This window comes from Apis florea, unplaced genomic scaffold, assembly GCF_048593485.1.
Source record: "Apis florea isolate Af1SG1 unplaced genomic scaffold, ASM4859348v1 contig_1615_pilon, whole genome shotgun sequence".
NCBI lineage: Eukaryota > Metazoa > Arthropoda > Insecta > Hymenoptera > Apidae > Apis > Apis florea.
Window position 1 is genome coordinate 6,488,873 of NW_028256416.1, and position 19,782 is coordinate 6,508,654.

The 19,782-nt window shown below is 37.7% G+C and overlaps 2 protein-coding genes and 1 long non-coding RNA gene across 6 annotated transcripts in view; 2 read left to right on the forward strand and 1 right to left on the reverse strand.

Annotated features, from left to right (window-relative positions):
• LOC116415111 (uncharacterized) overlaps nucleotides 1-10,984 on the forward strand; it is a 43,187-nt gene extending 32,203 nt beyond the window's left edge. Inside the window, exons 2-3 of the mRNA XM_031919285.2 lie at nucleotides 8,018-9,558; nucleotides 9,893-10,984. Coding sequence (XP_031775145.2) covers nucleotides 8,018-9,558; nucleotides 9,893-10,249 — 1,898 coding nt within the window. The 3' untranslated portion in view covers nucleotides 10,250-10,984. The remainder of the gene's footprint in view (nucleotides 1-8,017; nucleotides 9,559-9,892) is intronic.
• Nucleotides 1-13,579, reverse strand: part of qin (tudor domain-containing protein qin) — a 203,746-nt gene extending 190,167 nt beyond the window's left edge. For 3 of the 4 annotated variants that reach the window (XM_086904301.1, XM_003697675.4, XM_086904306.1), the window contains exons 1-5: nucleotides 12,459-13,521; nucleotides 11,813-12,082; nucleotides 11,654-11,736; nucleotides 11,280-11,483; nucleotides 11,089-11,169 (exon numbers count right to left, since the gene is read on the reverse strand). In XM_086904301.1, coding sequence (XP_086760427.1) covers nucleotides 11,089-11,169; nucleotides 11,280-11,483; nucleotides 11,654-11,736; nucleotides 11,813-12,082; nucleotides 12,459-12,567 — 747 coding nt within the window. In that variant the 5' untranslated portion in view covers nucleotides 12,568-13,521. Of the gene's footprint in view, nucleotides 1-11,088; nucleotides 11,170-11,279; nucleotides 11,484-11,653; nucleotides 11,737-11,812; nucleotides 12,083-12,458 lie in introns of all 4 variants that reach the window. The other variant, XM_086904308.1, reaches the window with a different exon arrangement.
• Nucleotides 13,514-18,430, forward strand: LOC105736656 (uncharacterized). The gene is made up of 5 exons (XR_015291007.1): nucleotides 13,514-13,792; nucleotides 13,871-14,127; nucleotides 14,345-14,583; nucleotides 17,320-17,489; nucleotides 17,577-18,430. It is a non-coding gene; the product is annotated as an uncharacterized LOC105736656 (long non-coding RNA).
• The last annotated feature ends 1,352 nt before the right edge of the window (nucleotides 18,431-19,782 follow it).

Consider the following 19,782-nt stretch of genomic DNA (forward strand, 5'->3'; position numbering starts at 1 on the left):
ATTTACGACAAAAAGGGGGTTAATTTACGCGTGGAATCGAGGCAGCAATGTTCGACGAAGCGATGTCGCTTAAATATTTGCAAAGAAGAAAAGACTCTCTTTTTTTCGGGGGAGGAGTTATTTCAAGATTTTAATCGGCAATTAACAAAACGTTTCACCGCTAATTTTATATTACGTGGAGCAGCGAGGCCAATAAGATCGGGGGCGGATAGAATCGATTTAAATTTACGGAATACCTCGACCGAATAGTTGAAATTATTCGGGCAAATGAACGAGTCGGTTGAAAATTCGAATAATGGGGGCGCGTTCGCTCGTCTCGATTATGTATTTCAATAGATTCGATACGATTCCTCCGTCGTTCGTTCGTTCGTTCTTTCTTTCTTTCTTTCTTTTTTCCTGAAACGAAACTGAGTGGCGCGCGGCAAGTTGAGGAATAATTAATATCGAGTTAAAAGGCACGCTGATGTAAATTAAATACGAAACGCAATAATAAATCTCCGCCGCTGCGATTCTGTCGAGAAAGGATTTCTTTGGTGTCGCGCTTACTTATCACAATCGAAAAAAAAAAAAAAAAAAATAAAGAAATCTCGTCGAAGGTGAAAGTTTTGAAGTTTTGTCGCGAAAAATTAATTCATTTTATCAAGTAAAAATGAAGAGAAATTCTACTCGTGAAAAGAAATTTGGAATAAACATAAAAATATGTGTGATTGTAATTTCTTTCTGCTTACTTTAAAAAATTTCTTGCTTCAGAAAAATCTAAAGCTTTATTACAACACAAGTAGTAAAATCGATGGAGAGTTAGTTCGATTCGAAATTTGTGTTCCTTCTGCATGTTCCTTGTGGATCGAACAAGGAAATTAACAAGAGGAACGGAGGCAACGAGAAGCATATAATGCTCCTCCAACACAACACGATAAAGGAGGAGCAGAGAGGGCGAGCAAATGCACGCGTTATCGAGCGTACCGCCGCGTTGTATTAATTTTCGTTCGCCTACCTTTCGTCGTTTAATCGAGGGCCCACGATACGGATCGAGCAGTGCCAGCCAAATTTTACGACACGCGATGAGAATTTTTGCCAGTTTCGAAGGGGAAACGATTAGAAAGTTTGTCCCTTGTTGTTACATTAATTGTTAATTGTTCGTTTAACGAAGAAGGAAGGAAAGGAAACTTTTCAGGATACGTTTTCAAGAGGCTTGACAATGACAAAAATAATATAAAATCTATCGAATAAAATCTATAGAATATATTATGAAAATTTTAACGTAAAAGTTAGCCTTAAAGTTACCCTTTGAAAAATATAACACTCGATTCCAAAATTTAATTTTTCTACAATTAAATAACTATTACTACTAAACTCTCGTCGTTTCGAGCCTCCCCCTTCCTCAAATTTCATAAACCGTCCGGTTAGATTAAAGTTAGCTCGAGCAAAAATTCAAACAACATCATCGTGCAAGAAATTTCATTTTCAATAATAAATAAGCCTGCATTGCACCCCACCCTCTCCATCGAATTTCCGAATTCACGGTGGAGAATGCTCGTCAACGGGCATTTCCAGGGGATGATTCCTCGTTTCAGAATCGCCATCTTCGAAATTGTCATAGAAATTAACCCGTTTGCGTCCAATGAGCGTTAACAGCTCGGCCGTTCAACAGCCCCTATCTCATTACCAACCGTGCTACAACAACCGTGGAAGAACTCGAGCAACCCCTGGGAAACATATTCGCAGGATCGTTCGGTCTAATTTCCCCTCAAGGTCTTCTGTAACCCTGTGCGTTACACGAATGCGGATCGCAGGCTGATAATGATCCAGAGTAAGGGGATGACTCGAGCAATGAGAATGAACATCGTTACGTGGCTCGTTTTCCGGTTTTAATTAAACCGGAGAAAGGGAGGTATGGCTCTTTCTTGGAAGATGAGACCGGTCAATTGAACCAAGAATCGGCGTTTTGCCAATTGCAGTTGATATAAATTAAGGAAGGGGAACGATTTTGATGTCTGTTCGAGGCATCGGAAGAGATTTTTTATCGTTAAGTTGCCGAGAAATCGAAATTAATAAATGAATATGGCCGAAGAAGAAATCGATTGATCTGTTGAAATATATTTTATTGTTCTATATAAATTTTGAGAGATGTCGAGTTATGGTGCAGAAATTATAATTTTTATCGAGTAGAATCGAATGAAAAAACTTTTTTTGCATAATCGAATTTACGAAGGAAATGTATAATTATGGAGGAATCTCTATCCTTCTGCATCGATACGTTTTACGAACTCCAACAGTTGAGTGATATTAAAATGATAGGTGTAAAAACTTTTGCCTTTCTCTTCGCATCAATTGGAGATTAGTTAGACATATCGATAAAATCCACGAGAAGTTTTATTATATAGAGAAGGGAGAAGAAACAAGCGAAGAATTTTCACAACGAAGCCAAGATGTTGAAAATTACATGTGTTTGATATCTAAGAATTGGAATTCGAGGCTTCCATAATAAGACACTTTTTGCAAGAACAAAGTTGCAAACAGATTTTATGTAATAATCTCTACGGTTACATACGTTCTTTAGAACTTCCTGTTAAAATGAGTTCATAGCTATTGGAATTCAAACGGATATTTTCACAACACTGTAATGGAAGAAAATCACTACTAATTTGAATTCAACTTGCATAAAGTAATTTGGTTACACGTTATTAATCCACATTCCTCGCTACATGCATCGTGAAACTGTTCTAAGAATTAACTCGCTTCAAATTTAAACAAATCGAATTCATCTCGAAAATATACATATAAAATAAATCGCACAACAACTTGGCTGGTAAACTTTTCATTGAAACAATTCGTTCTACTGCAATATCGATCCGCCTTAAATTCGTTATCGATGTTTCAAACTATTCTGGCCGCCAGAAATACGCGTTGTGTATTGAATCGACCGTGCCAGAAATTTTTCGAATCATGCACATTACGAAAAATATCCTCGCTGCGATGCGAACGAAATCTTTTCCTCTCTGGAAATAATATATATATATATACACGTAAAAATCCTCGTATAATTCTTATCTCACGTTACCAAAATCAAAAATTTTGCTTTTAACTAGATCAAACGACTAGAAAATGTAGACACAGGATACTAAGCTGAAGATGCCAATTATTATTAACCTAATATCTTTTGAGCCCGATAATCTCTTCCTTTCATAATAATTTTTTTCGAGTCTGTAACGACTGTTAAAAAATAAAACGATATTAAAAAAATCAGAATACTTTTCCACCCTGATACGTCAATCTCTGCATGCAAAAGGAATGTAATACAAACTTATCCCCTTCAGCCTCGTATTAAAACACCCCGTTAATTCGCAGGAACAAAGATCCTCCAAAAGGAAAACGATTCGAAACGAGTCAGTCAGGGCAACAGTCATCAACAATTATCGACTTATACTCCGTCGAACGTTGCCTAGAACGATCATAATCATTAAAACGTCATTTATCCGGGGCTAATCGCGTTACGCCGCCTTTTTCGATCGAAATTCGAAATTTTAAATGGGGGGGCTTTTAATAATAACGCGCAATTATAAAGCGTTATTCCTCTCATATCTTGGCACGAGAATATATATATATGTATGCATGTATCCGGAAAGGAGAAATACGAAAATACCTGGGCCGTGTGCAACCGTAACGAAGGTAATTACATGCACGCGATACGAAAGCGAAAGGGTCATTACACGCCCACTCGACGAGGGAAAACGATGGTTTACGACCCGACCTCTCCCCCTTTTCTTTTTTTCTCCCTTTTGGAGAAGTTTTTATTTATCAGAGGCGAGGGAGGATTCAATGACTCGTCGCTTTCGAGAGAATTGTTTTCCCCGTTTCGGGGATTGTTTCAAACGGGTTGTTCCGTGTGATTTGATGAAGCTGGCGGGGAGAAAGGGCTCGTTTTTGAAATTTTACGCGGTTACGAAAATTGTCAATTAAAATTGAGTAGAATTTGTAATGTATGTTAGTTTTTATTTTTTCCAGATTTACGACGAAGAAGTGTTTGACCAAGTGTTTTACAACATCCAATAGTAAATCTCTCCGTTTGCTCGATTACTTGTCAAAATAAAAAAAATAACATGAATTAAAAAAGAAAACGAGTTACAAACAAAGATGCTAAGCCTGATCGAAAAATGTTCGATGCGAACGATGGAGAAGACGATCGAGCTTTTCAAGATCCACGACGCGAAAACGATTCGAAAGATGGACACGAACAGAGAGAGAGAGAGAGAGAGCGTGTATGAGTTGGAATTCCGTTTGCGTCCACTTCGCAGTTGTCACGCAATGAAACCCGAATTCGTCACGATTCCGGGTCACGTGCGTTCGAAATAACGTAATCCGGGAGACCAATAGCCGCCAATTAATATTCCGTATCGAGATATCGATGAATCGGGGACCGGACACGTCGCTGGTTCCCGTGTCGGCGCGGCCCTCCGCAAACAATATGTTGCGCAAACGTAGAAATCCGATCGAATGGGCGTCGTTTGTGCGACGAAAAGAGAGACACGGCCGGCTAATCAATCCGTGGAGAACCCGATCGAGATCGATAATTGTTACTTTCGATTGTGGAGGGATTGGTTGGCACGTCGCGTTCAAAATTTTGCAATCTCGTTTCGACGTCGCAAGGACACGATTTCCTTTTCCGGGATGCAAATTTCGACGACGAGATTAAGGGGAGAATGTATAATATAATATTTTTATGATATTTGAAAAAAAGAATAGACGAGATCTTCGTGTAGATAGTCGTAGTAAAAAATGGTGTATCTTTTTTTGCGCAAAATATTTAAACGAGAGATGTTTTTACAGGAAATTTTATTCTCCTTATTTATTTAAAATTAATTTTAATTCTTCGCAATAATCGAAGAAACGAATTTCCGAGAAAAACTTGTCGATCCCTGGGAAATTTGAACAACAGCGCTTAATTCCTTCCGCTATAAAAATAAATAAATAACCAAGTTTCAAACGAACGACAGAGAGAAGCGAAGAATCGAAATCCTCCGATGAAATGTATCGCGATTTATTATATAGAAGCTACAATTGAAAATAAAAAAAAGAGAGAGAGAAGTAAAATTTCATTCGACAATCGTCGCGTCGCTTGTCTATTCTGTCTTGTTCGCGGTTCGAGGCTATGAAATAAACAAAAATTCATCGATGGCCAGGCCGGAGGTAATACAAGGCAATCGTTACAATCGTAATTCAGAGACGCGCGGGCAGAATAGGGAACAACTGGTACGAACAATTGATATCGCCTATGGAAAACAGGATAACGTATATTCTCAATTTCGCCGCCCGGCCAAAATTACTGCGACCGTAGTTTTATTTATTGTACGCGGCAGAAGACGAAGGGCCGTGTCATAAACCGAGAGCAAACGAGATAAATAAATCCCCGTATCTCATTCCCTCTATTCGCGGAAAACGAAAATTCTTTAAGTGGAAAAATTAATCTTTTTTTGTAAATTTTGCCCGTAGAACTCGAGAACTAAAAGTTTCCTTCTTTTTTTTCTTTTTTCTTTCTTTTCACGAGAGAAAGATTATTCGAGATTTGAACGAGGAAATAGAAAATCACTTTGTGTAAATATCGATTGTTAAACAGTGTTTATTAACATTATATGGAATATGATTTGATTGAAAAAAAGAAAAAAAATAGACAAAATTAAGAATAAAAATAAGCAGAAAAATTATCGATTATAAAATGTCTTATATCGGGTAAATTTCCACTGCTTGAAATTTATATTGTTTCGAATGGAAGAATTTAATTCGAAATTCGAACAACTCGAAGATTGAATCGGTCTCCTGGAACGGATTGTGTTTGAATTTCGAGGGTCTACTGTACTTGCCTTTCCCGCTGGAAATATTACGCGAGCGTGATTCCCGTGGATCGAGTAAATTAATATTTGCCACTGTTTGAATGAAACGGTGGAGAAAAAAACGAGGTCGAAGAGAGAGAGAGAGAGAGAGAAAGGGAAATTGCGAGAATAAGGTAATGGTAAAAAATTGAACAGCTGTGGGAAACGCTTTATCATAACCAGTTATATAGTTAACACTTCAATGTAAATTTCAAAGAGTTCGAATGTATGGAATGTTGGTGGTTTGACAAAAAAATCGTCTCCACGTATATACTCTTGTTTCCATTGAAATATCTATCTCTGCTGCTGGTTTCTAAACAGCCTCAAACTGTCTTTCTATCGATTAACACGAAATTTCTTCTTTAACGTCTTTCGTTATAAAAAGGCGTGATTCCATCGAGGGTATCCTTCCTCCAAATCTAAATCTAATCTTGATCTGATCAAATCTTAAAAAAAAGAGGAAAAACCAGAGGATCGCCAGCCATCACCAGAGGAAAAAAAAAACCACGTACCTTTCGAACCTAAATGTATTCTAAATATTTCTCGAGAAAGCAAGGGAAAAAACGAGATTCCCTCTCGAGAAAGCGACTGTGGAAACGGGGTGAAACGCGAGTGTAAACACCGCCTTAAACAAGCTGTCCAGAATCGAATTCCCGCGAGAAAAGGTTGAAACCAGGAGAGTGTGGAGAGTCCACTTAGCCCGAAGGATCGCGCGCATCTTTATGCAGATGGACACGGCGCTTTGTAAATTTTCAGGACGAGCACCTCTTTAGAGGGAAGCTCGAGGATGGGCGTGTTGGCAACACGCGCTTTGCGGATTTTTCAATCACGTTTCCGACAGAATTAATAAAGCGGCGCGAAAGAGAGAGAGAGAGAGAGTTTCCAGACTCATTTCATGCAGAATCGAATTGGATTTCCAGGTCGAGTGTGTATCTGCGCGTAACGGAGAGACACGGACGCCTCCCTTTGATGTGCGCCACGACCTCTCGCTCTCTCCCTTTGTCTCTATCTCCTATCGCCGCGATAAAACGATAGCCTCGTCTCCTCTTACTTTGTTACATCGCCGCCGAATAATCGGTTTATAAAAAAGATCTCCACGGGGGAGAAAATTACACGTAATTAAGCGTGCGCATTGAGATTTCGAAAATCTTAGAAAAAAGATGGCAAACCAATAGAATAGATTGGAAATTTATTTAATTGAAATTTTGCTCTTCGAGTATGATAATTCCATTTGACGATAGAAGAGGAAAAACTTAGAAGAAGAATATAAATTATCCGAGTCAACAGCAATATTTTCTTCACCATGCAGTTAACACGCCATATATACTCGTTAATACCTCGTGATAAAAAAAAAAGGAAACGAATGACGAAGAAATAAAAGGAAGAGGAACATAATTGGTTGCTAAACACGGTGCATAATTGGGAACGATCGATCGAGCAAAGTTCATTTCCCGAGGAAATCCGATGAAACCTGCGTCTATCGCAACGGCCGAAAGATTGAGCCGTCCTGTACGATCGAGCAAGACGGGGGATAACGGTAATTGTACACGCGTACAGGGTCGAGGGTTGAAGCCAGCTCGGTGGCCGAGGATTGGTAGGTTTTTGCACCACTCGAACGTGCCAGAGCGAATATATCCTCCGCGAGTGCACACGCGCGCGCGTGTGCTGAAACAGATACGTGCATTCACGGTGATTTTGAACGCGTGTGCGCGCATACACCGAGGATAGGACTTTATTCTTGCTATCTCGGCGCACGTGCAAAAGCGCCGGCTCCCCGAATATTTTCCTTCTAATTTAATTTCAACCAGTGGCGAAGTGCGGCACACGCGGCATTACTTCGCACGTATCCGCAACGGGGAGGGGGGGGGGAAGGGTGGAAATTGAGATTGAGACGAAAGGGGAGAGGAGGAAGCGATGTTGGTGACTTTTTAAAAGACCGATTATGAAAGGTACATATCATCTTGTAAGAGAGATCAAACGTTGATTTTTTTTCCTTTCCTTTTCCTCTTCGATGCTCCTTTTTTTTTTTTTTTCTTTCGATCAAGAGACAACTTGTAGTCCTGTGATTCAGACGAGAGAATTTCTTTCTCTCTTAAATTCTTCGAAGAAATCGCTAGAGAGATCGCTAATTGACAATTTCCTCGTTTCAGTGTTATCCACGGCGAGAAACGCAGCGCCTTCCGATACGAACTCGACGAGGACCGTGGCGGAGGAGGATGACGACGAGTCGTTGTCGGGTATTACGCTGGAGGAGTTCAAGGAAAGGTACAGAAGACTGATACCCTACATGACATTCTACGTAGGCAACAACTTCGTGAACGGTCAATCACAAACGATCTCGCAAGGAACGTCGGCGAACGACGTGCAACAAGTCATCCCCCTGATGAGACAGAATCCGCAGGCGAATCCGCAATTCGCCAGGACGGGCCCACGAAGGGAGAATAATTATCGCGCGCGGAACCAAGAGAAGAAGTTCGTCCCGTCGGTTCAATACGACCCGGGAAACGTGGGTGTGGACAACGATTACTTCACGCCCGTGAGATACGGCTCGGAGAAGATCAATTACGAATACTCGACACCGTATCAGGATCAGAAAATAGCGTATCCCGAAATACCAACGGTAAACAGCGGTCAGAATCCCCGCAAGGAGAACAGATTCTACGGAAACGTGAGACCATTGCGACCTTACACGACGAACGGCCTAAGGGAGCACCCGCCTAGGAAGCAACCGGCCAAACCTATCCACGGTAATCTTCGAGATGACTACGTCCTCGATTATAATGTCAGGCCGGGCGGCAACGCCCCTATTAATTACCCGGTCAAGGATTTCCAGGATCATCGGCAAGTCCCTCTCTATCCAAACATGTTGGAACTGATACCAGGTTTGAAGCAACCGTCCTTGCCTCCCCAATTACCACCGCGAAACCCTAACGTGAATCTTCAGCAGATAGTGGAGAGCTTCCAGCTGAGCGAACGTTTGCCGGAAACGTTGAACAACGACAATATAGATAATAGCCTGAGGATGCTGGTCGAGATACTGAACATTCTGCACAGTACGAAGAAGGAAGAATTCCCCCAGATTCAGGCGCCTCCTCTAACGCCTGCCAGGGTGCCGCAGAAGACGGCCGCCAACTTTAAAGCACGGCCGCATACGAGGCCGAAAGTGATCACGGAGTCGAGATTTCAAGCTACGCCCAATCCTGTGTACCTGACCGACGATCCTGAACGATACAAGGCGACCTCCTCGTACGAGGAAGAGGGGAAACCGAAAGGATCGCCTCAATCGAGTTACAACGCGAACAGTTTGACGAACAACGTGGTGGAATATTACATACCCGTGGTGCAAGAGATACCAACGAGATACAAAGAGGCATTCCTATCTACGATCAGACCTGATGAGCCGCCTGTCGATCATTCTTACGCGATCACGGAAGACATAAGGGACGACATATTGCAGAAGGAACAATTCTCGTTGCCGTTTCTTACCACCCAGAGCCCGCTTTATACCGAGCCCGACGAGGTTTCGACCTCGAAGCAAACTTCTGCTCCACAGACAGCAGTGAAGTATGGCGCTACGCGAGGAAAGGCTAACGTCGATTATCCAGCCTATTCTAGTATACCGCGTACGAATTTCAGCTGCAAGGAACAACGGTATAAAGGATTCTTTGGCGATCCAGAGACTGGATGCCAGGTAACGTTTCAGTGTTTCCCTGATTTGTTGATGATGCGAAGATAACGGAGACGGAACGGAGAAGGTAGTAACAACAATTCCGAGTAAAGAAAGTTATCAATCATTCTTTTAAATAGAAATGTTTATGGATGAGGAGATAGGTATGTTTAGATCACCAATTCGGGGAACGCTGTATTTTCTTTTTTTTTTTTTTTTTTGCCCCTCTTTTTCTCTCTTTTTCTGATTAAACATGGTAAACATAGAACTATTCCTAATGTAAAAATAAATAAATGAAACAAAAACTTTTAAACCTATTCCGAAAACTCGTGTAATAATGATAATGTTGTTCTTTCAGGTATGGCATTATTGCGATCTTAACGGTGGTAAATCGTCGTTTTTATGCCCGAATGGCACGATATTCAGTCAAGTGGCGTTGACGTGCGACTGGTGGTTCAATGTTAAATGCGAAACTACGACTCAATTGTACGTGTTAAATGAACGACTTTACAAGTATATACTGCCGATAATGCCAAAATTTCCAGAGGATTTCACCGGTCCAGAGGTGGATCGGTATTTGGAAATCAAGTTTAAGGAGATGGAAGCGAAATTGAAAGAGAAAAAACTGAAGAAGCAGCAGGAAGAGAAAGAAAAAGAGAAAGAGAAAGAAAAAGAAAAGCTTAAGAATAAGCAACAAGAGAAAAAAAATAATTGATATATCTAATTTATAATTATTTTAGTTTGTTAAATTATTGTAATTTTGCTGGTTCAAATCTAGCATGCATTTACCGTATCTTTGTTGCCATTATTTATTATAAATAGCAACGAATGATTAAAGGTTGTGTCACTTACATATCTTCGGATGTGAAGAAATTTTGTGAAACTTAAAAATGTGCAATATTTTTTTTTATAGATTTATATGTGATTTTCTTTTTTTATATAACATATATTTATATATATATATATATATTTTTTTAGCGTATAAGAAAAATTTGTTTATAAGATCTCTACATTGAAGAAATCAAATTATTTTATCACGATGAAATATTTAAATGTTTTATATCTAATTATTCAAGCCCTTAAAACAATTATAAATGCGAACGGACACGGATAATCGATAATGTCAATAAGTATTTCTCTTTCCCCTCTAGTCATATTTGTACAGTGTAATTATTTATAACAAGATTTAATGTACTACTTTATAGAAAATTATTACATTTATACATGCATTTCAAAGACTAATATTGGTCTTTAATTTGTTAAATACATCATATACAACATATTCAATGATAAACAAATATATAACAAATTAATTTGGAAATTTCTCACTTTTAAGGGAAAAATTTCTATAATTAAAATTATATATTGTGACAAATTAATTCTTAAAGTTTATATTTGTACTCAATATTATGTCACAAATATGAAATAAAATTATTTATTTATCATTTAATACGGACAATTTCTTATGACACATGCAACATAATTCCTAATAATTTTTTCAAATATCTAGTAACTTTTTCATTAAAACATACAGAAAATTGATTAAAAACTTACCTTTTGCGCCTGTTGAACTCTCTTGAAGTTCTCGGACACGTCATCAAACACTTTATAGAATTCTTCCAACATTTCTTCATTCTAAATAAACATTAAAATAAAAATATATTATTTTATATATATTATTTTTTAAAATACATTAATTAAATCATTCATATCATATCATATTTACATAATAAATTAATACAAACCTTCTTAAGTAATGGTTGGTAAATATGTGTTTTGTGCGATCGTAACATACAATGTGAACAGCCTGATATATCACAATTTTGGCAATAATATCCTACTGGTTCGTTACACCGTTCTGAACACGTATTTCTTATGGTAAAAGAATTTTCATTACTCTCTTCTGTTAATATTATATTTGTATGATTTTGTAGTGCTTTCCCATGAATCTAACAAAAAATATAAATCCAAATATTTGTTTAAGATATATTTTATCATTTTATCATTTTATATTATATAATGTCATTTCTTCTGAATTTATAAATATATAACGATATATTTCAACAAAAGCAAATAATAAAACATTAAGAAAATCATAATTATTAATTAAATAATATACCTTTGTATAACAAATATTGCAAAAAAGAACAACACATTGTAGACATTTTAAAGTTGCTTGAATTCCACATTCATAACATAATCCTGGAAATAAGACATACTTTATTTTAATTTAAAATATAATTTAAAATAATTTATCATCTTTTAATAAGATACACACCTTTTATGCATTGTTGCTTTGTTTTAGAAGTAGATAATTTAGAAAAAGAAATATCTAAATCATCGGTAATAATTGGTCGATTATGCGACATGACCATTAATCCTAATGTATATATATGTAAAGGTAATGAAAGTATATGATCATCCTCGCATTGTGAAACTACATTACATAGAGGACAAGGTTTATTAACAAATAATTTCATACACTTGTCACATATTGTATGTCCACAATCTAACAATAAAGGAATAACACCACGTAAAGGTACAAATTCTGAAACAAACAAAATAAACAAGCTTTTTCAATATCTTTTTTAATTATATTTTGCAAATAAACATTTATAATGATATCTACATAATGTTAAGAATATCAATCTCCTATTATTCTAACCTCTAAAATAATATTCATACCTTTAATGTTTGAGCAAAGAAAAGCAACGTGCAAGATAATGCCGCATGTATATTTATTACTAAAATATTACTAATTGGTACGTATATTTATAAAAATACACAAATAAATTTTCGCAAAACAATTATCGTAATAGTAAAAAGTTTCAAACAAATGTATCATTTATTATTAACGTGTACAAGATATTAATGGATGAAAAAAAAAAATACCGGTAAATGTGATTCGAATATTCAATAATTACCTTGAAAAATAAATTGATGTTTGCACTGTATACAATACACGTTTCGAAGTTTTGTAAGTGGAAAATTATAATTATGAATATACTTGTTGTTTTTGCGTTTAGTTAACATTTTTATTCACTATAAATTGTTAACTTGTACAATCACTAATTTCGAACACGCACTTTATACGAATTAACGTACGATTTGAAATTTGCACGCTGCGACACAACACGCGGAAACTCAAGAATGAGGCGGCACACGTTTGAATTCTAGCCCAGTGCCGGCACAAGATGTTGGCACTTATATATTTCAATATTATTTCAATAATATTTCAATATATGGTACGAATTATTTAATATATATCTGATGGTTAATTAAAAATTAAATTTTATAGATAGACTATAATCAAAATATTAAATTTAATTTAATTTAATATTATATTTTATATGATTATAAAATAATACATCATTCTATATATAGTGCCCTTTCTATAGTATATATATATATATATAAAATTAATTTAAGATTTTTTTTGTTAAACAATAATTTAATTTATGCTATTTTGATTTCACATTAAGGTAAAATTAAAACTTTAAATTTATTATATTATTATAATATTAGTGCTTAAAAAAAAATTAAATGTAATATGAAAAATTTTAAAACTTGTATTATTCACTAACGAACTAAACGATAACTTCACTTAACTCAACTTATACATTGGAATTTTTCTCTAGTTCGAATAAAATTCTATTTTTTTATATTCATATTTCTTATTTTGTATTAATTACAAAATAATAGCATAATATTAATTACAATGATGAAAAATATATATATATAAATTATTATATTTATTACAATATTCGAATAAATATTTATAAAATATATGTATAAAAATATTATACTTATCTATATATCTATATATTCTGCAATTTATAAATATTTGAAAAATATTATTAATCACTTAAAGAATCAATTATTATAATGATTTTAATGAAAAAAATTTAATAATTTATTTATAAATATTTATTAAAAATAAAATGGAAAAAACAGTCATGCGCAGTTTGTCACGAACCTCAATAGTACATGTGATCGGTAACATCCTAGCGTGAAACCGGTGCAATTGTAGTCACGTGATAACGAATAGCTCACAATTCTCAGGACAGATGCCGTTGCAATCTTGAGAACTGCACAATTTGGCAAAAACATAAAAAGTGAAGTGGATAAACAGCAAAGTTATGTTGAATTCATTGGATTCTAGGTGCGGTCGCGACCAAAGATCCGTTATGATCCCACCTAATGCAAACGCTCCAGCGAGTAAGAGGATCGCAAACTTTAAACATCACGTTTTAACTAGGTATTACTCGTAATTGTAATATTATAAATAGGAACATAATTTTCTCCATGATGGTTAAATACAAATTTTATATTGCAGTACTATACATGTATACATGTCATATGATGGAATGATGTTTTCTTCTATCATTTAAAGAAATATCCAATATTACTATAAATGTTTATAGCTGCATATATTAGAAATACTTCTTCAGAAATTTACTTATATATATTATTTATATGATAAAGGTCATCGGTTGTATTTAGAAAAAAATATTCAAGTTTATCATTAAAGAGTAATTAAAGAGTAAAAATAGAAAATCAAACTGCAATTTGCTATCTTTTAACATTTTCACGGTAAATATTCAACTTTTTTTAAGTATTTAAGATTTTATATAAATAGATTTTCATCCATAGATTTTGTAACTATGTGAATTATATGTATAATCTATTTAACATAGAAATTAAAAATTAAGAAGGTATTGCTTACATTAAATAATAGTGAATAACATACAGAATTCATATTTTAAGTGTAACAAAATATGATCAAATTATCATTAATTCAAAATTCTAGGTTCAAATTTCAATATTTCAATGCAACATCGTTATACTTGAGAAATAATCGCAACAATGTGCGTGATTCAAAGTAAAATTACCCAGCTGACTAGATATCCAGCTGACAATTATTCGAGTTTTCATCTTTACGTAATCGTCGCGATCGCGCGTGGCCACAAACCATAGGATAGGCGAGGCAAGAAGAAAGAGGAAGCGAGATATCGGATTTAGGCCGCCGTTCCAAACAACAATATATATGTATGTATGTATATATGTATGTATGTATGTATGTAGAGGTGAAGCGGTCTCTGGACTAGGCAAGCCGAGCGAAAGAGCTGTGGCAAGGTCTAGGCTGGCTAGCATTCAAGGTCGCATGCACAGCGCAAAAGCCCCCGGATCTATCCCCGCTCCAGATTTCTAGCGCCCTTTGCCTCTTCACCTTCTTTGTCGCTCTCACATATGCGTACACACATTTTACTTTCCTCTCTCTTTCCCTCTTTCTCTCACTCCTCTATCGTTTCTCCCTTCTCCTCGGTCAATCGAGTCTCTTCTTGCTCTTTCCTATAACACAGTCTCGCTCCCTCCTCTTCCCCTCATTCCATCCTCTTCCCTCTTTCTCTCAGCCCCTTCCTAATCGCCTGCTATTCCCCTCTCACGCCGCTTTGCCCTTTCCGCGTGCAACATCGATTTACTCATAAAAATTCCCCGCGTTCAACTTTATCACTCGTCTATTACTTCCTGGTCGATGTTCGACGTCTCTCGTTCTCGAATTTATCGTTGTAATAAATGCAACAAAAGCATGATCGATTCGTGGGGTAATTTAGCAGCAATACCTGACGTTACTTGAATTGCTTATTTACATGTCTTCTCATGCATTCGCATATACATATATGCGGAGTAGGCACGTGTATTATTGACACGCGCGACTTGCCAGCTAGGTATAAAGAGGAACAAGGATGTGCTGAGTCTAGTAAAGAAACGGAATCTCTGACTCGCAAGCGCAAACTATTCAAACTTGCTTTATCCCGCAATCTTATACGAGTAAAGTAGTAACATGGAATGAAAAATAGTTTTATGGAATTTATCATTAGTTATAAATAAATGGTTCATTTAAAGATGCTTGTAATTACACAAAGATCAAATCCAGCGTATAATTATAAATATCAAGTAATTCAATTTATGCGTACAACTATTATGATTGAATAATGTTTAAATGTGATGTTGTTTATTAGAATATAAAGAGAAATTCAATGATTAATATCAAAAATATTAATATCAAATCTTTAAATGTTTTTACGTCTTTATAACTATGAATATTGCATATTGCATTGCATATTGCATGTTTATTATGATATAATTTAATAATAGATAACGTTTTATTTATTTATTCTCATTTATTTGTCTTTTCCTCTCAAAAGCAGAAAGGAAACTGAGTAGGATGTTGGATATCTCCTCTTCGAGCACAATACACAACTTGTTGAAATTTACTTGTAGCAAACAAAGGGCCAATGTATATTATCATGACAGTACCTTCAAAAGTGGAATTTTCATCCATAAGAAACATTATAAGCGAGATCAAGTTTATTATAACGTATATATATATATATATCACTTCATTTGAATGTGAATTATTTGTTATGGAAATTCTTAGAGAGTAGAATGCCAGAATATAGATTTCGCCATTATTTACCTCTCAGATCTGCTCTCCAACAAATTTCAACCAATATTCTGAATATACTTAATCAATGTAGATATTATAGCCGCGATGTTCCAACACGATTCCATATATACCGTTGACCTAGATTAGACATTAAGCGAAGAGATTCGCATTCCCCGTTTCCCTCCAAGCATGATGCCGTTGAAAGAAACAGATACATCAACGCGCGTTTTATAACCGCGAAACGAGTCCTGTGATCCGACAAACAGGCGTAGTAGCATTTTAGCGACGCAAAAAATGCGAGGTGAAACTAGATTTCCGAATAGGTTAATATGGAAGCTGAGCAAAGAATTCCTTGTCGCAGGACTCGCGTCGACCACTCCCATGGAGGAAAAAAAATAGAGACAGAAACTGTAAGAAACGGAGATGGAAGAGGAGAGGTGTGAAATAGAGTGTGTGGAATGAGTCTGTGAAAAAGAGAGATCAATAAATAATTTTGAACTAGTGAACGGACAGAAAGCCATCGATTGAAATTTTCATCATGCTTTCGCACGCGCATGTTCGTTCAATTATTTATTCACGGAATAGCGAGCGGACAAGCGGGCGTCGTTGTTGGCGAGCAAACGAGCGAGCGAACTGTGGGGGGAAGGAGGGGAAACGAGAAAGAAAAAAAAGAAAAAACAAAGAACAAGATCCAAAATTTTCAGACGTTGTGGAAAGTTTCGTTGTAACGTCATCGAAAGGCTAATGCCGCTCCTCCCCGCGATACCGTTTTCTTTCTTCGCAGTTCTTCAAACTTGGCGAAGATAGCTCGGTATACAACTAATTTCACATTTAGCGTTCACGCGTCGAATTTAAACTAACACGTGATCCTCGCCGCGTTATTATTAGGTGTACCATATAAAGCGTAGCCGGTGGTTTCTAGCGAATTTCTGTTCCGGCCGTTTTGTGTTTTAATATCGCTGGCGTTCACGTTCGCGTCACCGTGGCGTCCACGCGCTTTAAAATTCATTTCACGAAGTGCAGCAGCGTCGGGTTTGAAAAAGGGCGACGCACACGTCGTCGTCCTCGACGTTTTCAACGGCAGGTTCGCGTTACACAAGCGCGTGGAATTACAATATCGGATTTCATTTTCCGTCATAGCAGCGTAGATTTCTCGGAGAAAGAGGCGGAACGCTCCCAAGTGAAATTTGCCGCGCGGTGAACGGTTTTGCGCGATCACCGCTTCTCCTGTCCTCGTTTGGAGAGGACAAGTAGTATATTCTATACTAACAACAGAGCTAGGATGCCTAGCCGTTTCCTTTGACCACGATATAGTTGGTTGAAAATGCTTTCAGAGGCGTGGCCGAGCAGCGATGTATCCGGAGAAGAGAGCACTCGTTTATGAAGCTGTCTTGGAAACGGGAGTCGGCCTCCAAATCACGATTAACCATCCATTTTTCTCACGACCACTATACGCGTCGTGATCAACACAATTTTTCTAACCTGTTGAACACCGAGTGGCAAAGTATCTAATAATTCTCTCCTGGCATCTTAACGATCCATTCTTCTACACCATCGATCGATTAATTATACATACCATTCATAATTCCAGCGGCAATGATATTCAATGCAATTCAAGACAACGCTTATCCTCCCCGCTCAACCGGCCTGTAAAAGGGAACCTTTGTCAACTCGCCTCGTTATTCGTCTGCTCGCTCGAAGACCGATACACCGACGCATAAATGCGTGCATTTTTCGTACGGTATCTGAATCCGCATTCATGGGAAGAGGATACGATGATATGGAAGCGGTGTATTCAGCCAGGAATCAGCAGGTTGAATTCCGTAGAAATTTTCGTGGCTTTCCCAACGGGCAATAACGTGGATTCGGCCATCGTTTATCACCACTTGTAGCTCCATTCTGGCCGACCAAACCGTTCCCTCGCGAGGGAAGAAGACACGAGGACTGAACCATCCCGTTTCTGCGACGGTTGTTTAGCCGGGTCATGACGCATGTACATACCCTCTTTCAACCCCTTATTTTCAGACCGTTTTTCCAGGTATCGTTACCATTATCTTCTCTCGTCACCGCTGCTAGTATCTCTTCCCTTTCTTTTCTTCTTTTCTCTCTCTCTCTTCTTTCATCTCCCTTCTCTCTCTATTTTCCTCTGCTCACTTTCCGAGCGAATTGAGGGCTCGACGACGACGACGACGACACGAATACGCCTGTGTAAACCGTCCCATTCTCCTGCACCCATGTATACCTATATACAACTGCTGTTTCCCGACGTACGAGGGAGACAGTGGTCTGGCACGCGACTCCCGTGGCTTCCTCCACGTTCCCATTCTACTTTTGCTCCATCGACGCACAGCTGATCCTTCCTCCCTCTGGTGTCTGGCCAGATACCATCCTCACCCTAGAGGGGGAAAAAAGAGAAAAGAGAGAGAGAGAGAGAGAAAAAAAAAACCAGCGTGCCGTGGAAAGTCAATGAGACAGCTGTATAGCCGGAACTAACTCCCTCGACAGGATTGATAATGAACTCTTCCGGATGGATTCCGATTAGAAGCAAGATTTATAGTCCTTTTTTTTTTTTTTACTCGCAATCTATTCTTCCTGGCCAGCCTTCTAACTTTATCCCTTAACGGATAAAGATGCGGGCCAACAAAAGGAGCGCTTTACCTTTCCCTTCAGAAGTCTTTTTCATCAGTCTTTGACAGGGTGAGAGACACCTCGCGATAGGAAGAAAGTTTACGGCAAGGATAGCCGGCGTATTAATTAACTGCTCGTGTATTAATCCTCGTCGAGTAATCGAAACAAGTAACGAACGTCGTTGCCTTCGTCATCGCTGGCGGCACTGTCACGTAGCATGGAAACTTTTAATATTCCACGGTATCGTTCTTCCTTTCTTTTTTCTTCTTCTTTTCTTTCTTCCCCTCCCCCCCCCTCCTTTTTTTATCAAAATCACGCGAACTCTCGCAACACGGAGACAGATTAGCGACGAGATCGAAGTCATCGTAACGGAGGGAGGGAGGAGGAATAAAGGAGGAGGGAAGGAAATTAACAACTCTCTCTTTTCTCCCTATCGTCAATTTTATTGCGAGTTCCACTAGATAGGCAGATTCATCGTGGCCGGTTGATTGCACGCTATCTATTCCAAAGACGAGGAAGATATGCGCGCAGCCGGGAAGATGATGAAGTGAGAGTGATCGATAGTCGAGGGACGGTGCTCTCTTTTCAGTATTTCCAACTTTCCCCACTCCCCTTTTTTCTTTCCTCAACACTCCTCCACGAGTTTCTCTCACTCCAGTTTCCATGAGAACGACGGCCTCCGCGCTTTCTTTGCAGTTTAACGCAGCATCTATACAAGTTCGTTGCGATACGTGTCCCGATGCAAACGTACACCCACATTGTCAACGGCCAACAATGACGACGACGACTTGTTTTTCTTTCTCTCCGACGTCTCTGGCTCCCTTTCAACCTCTTTTTTTCTTCTTTCTTTCTTTCTTTCTTTCCCCTCCCTCTCTTCCACCCTTCTGTTCTCCTCCACGATATCTGGGGTGGTGGATACTTTGCACGTACGAGTACGTTAAACAACGAAATCTTTCAATTATGGCAAATTGCGTGGATGGCGGACGAGTTAATGATCAGGCATTGAAAGAAGTTCGGCGCGTTGGAAAATTAAAATATTTCTTTTTGGGGATTTTGATTTACTTGCTGCGTGATTTTCTAGTAATTTGCTCTAGTAACAGAAGTAATGGTAATCTTGGAATCTCTCGATCCAAAGAGAAGTTTCGTAATATAATCTAGATTTTGGTATT